Raw genomic sequence first — 8,405 nt, 5'->3', positions numbered from 1 at the left:
ATAAAAGGGAAATAAGGCACGTGCGTTCTGTGCGGCCCGGTCCCAAATCCCCTGCGGCCCGGTACCGGTCCGCGGACCGGCGGTTGGGGACCCCTGCCATAGCATACTACAAACCCTACCCCTAAAACAACATTATAATAAAAGTAATTTAACAAAAAAAAAACAAACAAGGAAATGGCTCATAAAATGACATTGTGCAGTGAAATAATCGTAATAATTTCAGACCCGTTTATTACATTGATTAACGAGAGTGAGTTATGACTTGACCATCAGGATAATTAGTCCTAAAATGTAATACCCAGGCAATAGCCATTAATGAAATCTGAAATGAATTATAACAATTTGTAGTAGGGATGTCTTGATAACAAGTCACTTGATTTTGAGCTTGCTCATAACAACTCCATATACAATGCAATGAAGAAAAGGAAGGCCACATCAAAATTGTCAAAAAAAATGTTTTAATAAAATGTACCCCAAAACAATAACTTCGTATAAGACTATATAAATCAGCTGTGGTACAAAGCAAGTAAAGACCTCTTTTTCTGCCGATATCAATCAGCTGACTATCATGTGATTGGCCCCAATTTCCGATCATGTCGATCAGATAAAGACATCTCTAATTGGAAGCCACAGACAACATGGCTACATTTTGTAAACTGTGCAAGAGTTATGGCGCATGCATTCCATGAATTACCTGCAGGGCCTGTTGAAGGAGCTGAACATCTGTGGTGCCGGTGACCTCTCGCAACTGGTTTAGTAGTGTCTGCTGGTGCTGTTGAGGGGAAAAGAGCAACACTCACGAAAAGGACACAGAAACATGGGAACATGTAATTTGCTACGGGTTACCCTAAAAAAAAATAAAATAAAATAAAATTTGAACTGTAATTAACTTTAATACCTCTGTTTTTCTTTGGATTTTTGTTTTTGTCTTTGTTATGAGTTTATATGTTCAAACCTGGTGTTTGAAATGGGATGTGTAGACTTTTTACATATACCGTATGTCTGAGAGCTTAATGATGTTCAACTTAGCAGGACTGCATACCCTGAGCACACACTCCATCTGCAATGCAAGTCTTCAATAAATGCACTTCAAATAATGAGTGCACTTGGTACACAAGGCAGGCAAGCCCACAGGTCCTGAGGGAGTAAGTCCTGAGGTTTTCACAGGTGCAGGAGGCAGCACTCAAGGGTGTCAATTCGTTCAGAAAGGTCCTCTTTGCATTCACCAAACTCATGTTCCTAAGTCATCAGTGTTGTATTTTTAACATTTTTTTAAACTGAGATGCAGTAATGATACAGAAGATAATTAAAAACGCCGGAGAACGTGAGCCATAAAAAATAACTTCCAAGCACAAATAAACACTGCAGCTGTTACTCAACACATCCAGCAGAAGGATACAAGGATGTATTAAAAGTCTGCGTAAGAAATGTCTCATAGATTTGTTTCTAAATACATTGTGCATGTGTGAGGATAGCTGCTAAAAACACGAAAAGACTGCAAGCCAAGTAGTTAGGAATTGTGAATATATAGCAATGAACTGTTTTTTACAATTTCTGTGTTCCTTCTTTTTTTGGGGGGCATTGCTAAAAACAGCCGCCTAGTGATATTGCTGGGAGACCAGCATGAACCTTGTTCTCAGGTAAGTCTGGCTCATAATTGGATACTTGCTGTGATAATTCTCATCTGCACGGATATGAATGTATAAGAGAGTTGCTAAAAGAAGTAGCAACCCATTTTTCAGTGATATTTGATTGCCATGGTTGAAGTGCATTCAGCGGACACGCCCACATTTTAGAGCTGAGACAAACCATTTTTTTGAAGCCTCATTTTATATATTCGGCATTTCCATACTATTTCTCTATGATGTATCAAATTAATAGACATTTATTTTTGCTTTGCGGGAAGTTTAACACTTAGCAGAAGGCAGATGGGTTATTTTCAATTTGAGAGGGTTTCGTGAAATTACATTATTTTGAGTTACAGTGTTGGATGCATTGATCTTGTTTCGTAGTCACGAGGGAAAGAGAGGGCGTGTATCTCTAGCCTTGAAATGGATATACAGTACTTGACTTGTACGAACATAGCATGAATGATGCAATATGGCCATTGAAATACTCAGTGATCACATGACATTTCCACACAAAAAAAGAATGTAGTTTAACTGCATACAATAATACAATAACCTCATCAATCACAAGCAAAACTGTGCTGAACATGAAAAGTAACCCCCACCCCTGACCTGTGATCCAAGACATCGCATCCGCATAAGTGGGAATTTCATGTTAAGCAAACTCTCGGATATGGTGTATAGCCAACTACTAAAGATGATCTGCTGCTACACACTTCATACTTTTGAAAGATTTTTGTCATGTAGTTAAAAAGTTTCCAAACTGTCTTGGGTGGTGGCAGAATACAATGTATAGGCTTCAGTCATGAGGTAAAGTACGAGGCAACGTCAAGCGGAAGAAAGGATAGATGACAGAAACTCTCAAAGAAGCAAACTTGGAAATATGGACTCATGGACTGTATGTTACGCTGCTTCTCGTTCAAAGTAATTTTAAAGTGCAGTATAGACATTTTTTTCTGTTCCTTTCCCGTATCGGCAAACGTCTGTGCATGCTCATTAAATCAAATGACAGATACAGGCTCCTGAATCTCAGCGATGTATGAAGACTCCGCTATCCCTACTAGCCATGCTATGTAAACAAAGCTATCAAATACTTTGGACATGAGTAACCTCGACAACATTAGCACGCCCAAACCGGAGAATGTTATTTTCAAACAACACCCTCCGGCTTGTTGTACCCTATTACTATAGCAAAATACACTTAACACAAAATAAATTATTCGCTCAGCAATTTTAATTAATAAGTTAATGACAGTGAACTTATATGACAGTGACACTTGGCGTTGCTGATTTGTAATGACGCCACGGTTGGCTAACATGACTAAACCGGTTAACTGAGTAAAAACTCGTTCGCAAGGGTCAGCAAGCAGAACGCTTGGAATAGTTACGCAATGTTCACAAACTGCAAAACATGGGCTCGACTGCTAACACTGGCTAATAATTAGCAAAACATTGGCTAGTCTGTTTAGGTTACGATAACGCAAGGCCTCCTCTAAACAAATGGCATTCGATTAAATTGCAAATCGTAATGCGCATCTATAATACCGCTGCTGAGTGACGCGTACGCCCACAAACGCATATTTTACGAACAAAGTTGAACCGCAAAACGACATTGCATTGCACTTACGATAAAGTTAGCTAGCCACAGTTAGCTTTAAGCTTACCTTTTGAGAATGCTGCTGGAGGACATTCTGCTCTACAGTCATGGCCGATTCGGAAATAAATGTTGACCAAATAAAACCAAGATCAGCAAAACGCACGCGTTAATTATGTTCAAAATACTTAAATGCGTTGGGAATCCTTAGTCTGCGACATGGCAGAGTGAGTTGGCCAGATTGTCAGCAGGCATGAAAACATTGCCGCCTCCCAATGATCTGGTATCGATTACACATGTCTGTGTGTATGAATCTACGTCACGAACCGTATTAACGTAAGGCACATTCCTATTAATAAGGTTGAATTTCAGCAAGAATTGTTTTTTTTTTTGCATGTAAATTATGTATATGTCTTCAATTTTGATACATTTCGACTAGATACATAAACCTGCTATTTTTCCCCCTCACATTCAGGTGTGGGTCTGCTTGCTGAGCAAAACTCAACCCCCAAATTGAACCTTTGAGATTAGTGTGTACTGCGAGCGGGCATGTGCCAACAAGTGTGATGGAAAAAAACGGACAAATTCGTCAACAAGTCACCTGTACTCCTTGTGAAAGATGTAGATTATTCTTTGCAAGTCAAGTCCTCAGATAACTTGAACCCACGACCTGTGAACTGTGAGGCAGACGTGTTAATAACTGACCCACTGCATCATCCCCGTTGGTCACACATTTATATTCTATCATTTTAATAACTACAACATCTCGTACAGTATCTATTAGGCCTACATGATGGAGATCACAAGATTCATACTGTGGACACTGGTTGATTATGATTTATCATTTTGCTTCACTTGCTGTTAATATGACCGTATTGTACTTTGCTGTTTGGACATACCGGTACATACATACTGTATCATAATTACTCTGTATTACTTACCACATACCAACATAAAACATCTTCAGTTGTTTTTTAACTTTATTTTTTTCTAAATTCTCTTCAATGCTTCCCTTTGCTTTTATTTATGTATTTATTTATTGACTTATTGTGCTGTATGTGACAAAGTATTGTTATGCTGCAACGCCAACTAGTTTATTATGCACTGTTCGTAACTCGGAACCTCAAATGTCAGTAAAGTTCTATCTTAGGACCCCACGAAACTTCTTCAAATCCTGGCTCAGTGTTTTTTTTTCTTGTTTTTTACTCAGGTTGCTATCTTGCTCTATGTCAGACTGTCAATTCAAGTCTTTTCATTCCTTTCGGGTATTCCATCCATCCGTTTTCGAATCCTCATCCTCAATCAGTAATGGAGTGCAGGTCATCAAGTCGGAGAGAAAAATATTTTAAACATTCATCCAATTTCAGTTTTATTTATTCATTTAAGTAGGAAGCAAATGGCCACACAACTGGGTCATCGTCAGAAATAGCATTGTAGTTGTTATAACTGAAGCAGTCAGGATGTTGCGTTAACATGAATTGTGTCATCCAACTAGCACAAATGCATATTGATGGAATTACTCTGAATATGTAAATGATGAGGACGTATTCGCACACAGAAGCACATAACTAGGCTATGTTGATGAAAGTGTTCGAGCCTCACATTTCTTGATTAATTAAAGAAGCAGGTTGAACCAGACCCACAATCTCAACTGTGGCTGACTTTCTTCAATTTATGTCTTTTTTTTTTACTTCATATACCCCATCTGTGAGTGATTGAAAAAGTATCAACCCTATTTTGACAAAGCAGGAGAAAGTAACCTATGTTTCCCCTGCGATTGGCTGGCAACCAGTTCAGGGTGTCCCCCGACTACTGCCCTCAGACAGCTGGGATAGGCTCAAGTGGTTGGATCAATTGATGAATTTGATAAATAATGGATTAGTTTGTTCTACAAAATTTGAAAGGTCGATAATTCATATAGCGCTTTTTTTGTAGCTTAAAGATAGACTGTGTATTTGTTTTTCATGTATTATCCAATATCTGCACACCATAATGGCAGTAATAATGAACAGTGTAATGTATATAATGTTTCCTTTTTTAGGAGATCCTCGTGGATGTTTTACTTTTAATAATTTCCTATGTGAAATTTCCAGCATAGTTTTGGATCATTTACGATACCAAGACATTTAATTTAATTTACTCTTTCTATTTCACTGGAGTCGACAATGACTTTGACTTGTTGTTTAATTTGTGTGGTGCCGAAGATTCTAAACTTCGCTTTTTTTAAATTCAAAAACTATTTATTTTTAGCAAACCAGTTCCTGAATTCTGTACAATTAATTCTTTTTCCACAGTATTTAGAATTTGCTCGAGATTTCCTCTGGAACAATATAAATTCACATCATCAGCCAACGGAACTTTTAACATATAATATCACATGCACAGCAGATATCATTGACAAATAGAAATAATAATTTAGGACCAAGTACAGACCCCTGGGGAACCACATGAGTTATCTTCAGCTGGTTTGATTAGTTTGATTACATATTGTTTAAAATGCACAGACTGATTGCTATCATTGGAGTAGCTTTTTATCCATGTATATGCCAAACGGCTAGCTGGCTGGCTGGATCGATCGATGGATCGACAGACAGACAGACAGACAGACAGACAAATAGATAGATAGATAGATAGATAGATAGATAGATAGATAGATAGATAGATAGATAGATAGATAGATAGAAACAAACAAGATCAGGTTAAGGGTTTACCCAGCAGATGGCACCATCTTACTTTCGAGCGCCACCTTGACGATGTGCACACAAGCAGCTGAAATGTGGACTGAGAGATAAATGATTCATGAAAATGATCTCACTGGGTAAATCGAGTTGCATTATAAATCACAAGGTATGTTTTTAGCATTGCCGCAATGCCATTGCGTCTTCATCAATATTTTGTGTGTGTGTGGTATGCAGACCTATTGACTTTGCATATATATTACTGAAATAAGAAGTCAGTGTGCTTTATTTATACAGTACAGCCCTTCAAACAGTCGTCTTGCCTGAGCAGATGCATCCGAGTTTGACCTCAAGGCAGCGGGTTGAGCTATCAGTCATGAAAATCTGGAGCGCTGTCAGGAAACCGATCAAAAATTAAACGGATGAATCAATTGGCAAAGTCAAGAAAGTTAGTTGCCATAATCTGACTTTATCCTTGGCTGAAAAGGTGACACAAAGAATTCGTTTGAAGAAAAGCAAATCGCAAATTTAACGAAATGCGCATAATATAATAAAAAGTGTAATACGTTTTGCTTCACAATCAGAAGACCGGATACAGTATCGGGAAGAATATCTCGATGCGGAGTTTGCATGTTTGGGTTTTCTCTTGCTATCGCAGTTTCCTCTCACATTGCATATCATGTTTAAATATAAATTCTAAAATCAATCAAATATGGGCTGTGTTATGCAGACTAGAAAGCTGCATAATTGATATCAAATTCAATTTTTTCATTTTACTTTCGAGGCATATATTTGTCGGTGGGTTCAATGAAATAACTCAATCTAAAACATTTTCGTTAATGAGATAAAATATGAATGAAAATGCTTAAAAAACAAACTAACTGAAAGTACATCGTACGTTTTTAAAAGTAGCTAAAATTATAGCGAAAATGTCTTTTGTTTTCGTCTTTGTGAGTTAATATCCTAAATGTAGCTTTCAGGGTTCATTTTAAATGTTTTTATTTTGGTATTGCTATTAATCCATAGTGACAGATAAAGGAACATCATTTGTTTGAGAATTGTTGTTTATTTTACTTTATTACGCAATACTTAGTGACCTTGATTTAATCTTGGATAAAACAATACAACCTAAACTAAATTGAATCATTTTCAAAAAATAAAATAAAATAAAAATGAACAAACTTGCTCTAAAAAAAAAAATAATAATTCAAACCAACCGAATTTGAAAACAAAGCCAAAACCACATAACAACTAACTCTAATGAGAAATCCCAAATATTTGTGTCGAACTTCAAAAGCTTTGAGACATTTCACTTTGGTGGTGCTCGTGAATTCGATTGCAAGGGATCCTCGGTTTACGTTCATGATTCAGCCGTTGTTAATTTCAAAATCATAATTACTATATTTTTTTATGAAAAAGACTTTCAGGCCATATATGCAAAACAATCAAATGAAAAACAGTAAATTCAGTGAGAACTAAGTCGACATTTTGCCGTTTGGTAATATCAGCTATTTTTAGGCCACTGCTCAAACTCATTTATTGTGAGACGTTAGTAAGCGAATGCATTTGTGGTCTCAAACACAAGGTTGCATAACTATCGAGAATTTACTTGACAACATTTTTATGAAAGCCCTTACATAAATTCCAATTGTCCTTTAGTCTCCACGGTACAAAGTCCACAGGGCAAGTTGGACTGAACTTTCTAATTCTACTTTTGAGAAATGTTTACTTGGGAGAGTTCATGACCTCACAGATAATCCACCCAGTCATCACTTACCGCTTTTCCAGGAAATTAGGGACGCTTTCTGAAGATCAGAATTATTTCTTGACGTTTCTGGGTAAGGTTCTTCTCTGTCAGACTAAAGTGCGAATAACATATGGTGACTCTTCAGTTTACCGCACAAGAGATATCGCCTGCTAGCCTCTCCAATATAAACACCCAAATGAATGTCAAACGGGTGCTTGTAAAAAGACTTGAAAGGAGGTTCACTGTGGGAGCGGACATGAGATCGTCAGAGTCCTGACATTGCTTCTTGCTCCCTCCTGCCACTTTGTAAAACACGCTTATCTGACATGGCAAATATCATCCATGTTCTTTCAGTGTCAGCCAAGAGCTATCAAAGTGACAGACTGCACAGTGAACCTCAGGGACTCTCGCATGAATATTGCATCGGTTCAGTTTACACGACTGGATGCGGCCATCATGGAGACTCTGCAAAGCCATTGGTGAGTTGAGCTGAAAAGAAAGCAGTCACAGCCTGACCTTTATTGTTCAATGGGTACTTTGAGATACGAGTGACCTGATTTACATTTTTTTTTCAAATATGAGTCGTCATTCAGTCGATATTTTGGTTTTACTTCCGAGCGCAAACTTTGCACTGACAATCACATCAAGGGACAATTTAGAGTGTTCTGTTAACCTGCCGTGTATGTTTTTTGGAATGTGGGAAGAAACCAGAATACCTGGAGAAAACCCACGCAGGCAAGGAGAGAACATACAGACTC

General features: G+C 37.7%; 1 protein-coding gene across 6 annotated transcripts in view; it reads right to left on the bottom strand.

Annotated features, from left to right (window-relative positions):
• usp25 (ubiquitin specific peptidase 25) overlaps window positions 1-3,512 on the bottom strand; it is a 32,048-nt gene extending 28,536 nt beyond the window's left edge. For 5 of the 6 annotated variants that reach the window (XM_019857727.1, XM_019857730.1, XM_019857731.1 and 2 more), the window contains exons 1-2: window positions 3,293-3,511; window positions 695-772 (exon numbers count right to left, since the gene is read on the bottom strand). In XM_019857727.1, the coding sequence (XP_019713286.1) occupies window positions 695-772; window positions 3,293-3,334 (120 nt within the window). In that variant the 5' untranslated portion in view covers window positions 3,335-3,511. Of the gene's footprint in view, window positions 1-694; window positions 773-3,292 lie in introns of all 6 variants that reach the window. The other variant, XM_019857729.1, reaches the window with a different exon arrangement.
• Window positions 3,513-8,405: the final 4,893 nt, after the last annotated feature.

This window comes from Hippocampus comes, unplaced genomic scaffold (assembly GCF_001891065.2).
Source record: "Hippocampus comes isolate QL1 unplaced genomic scaffold, H_comes_QL1_v1.1 scaffold248, whole genome shotgun sequence".
In the NCBI taxonomy this organism is placed as follows: Eukaryota; Metazoa; Chordata; class Actinopteri; order Syngnathiformes; family Syngnathidae; genus Hippocampus; species Hippocampus comes.
This window is presented reverse-complemented; position numbering and strand designations above follow the sequence as displayed.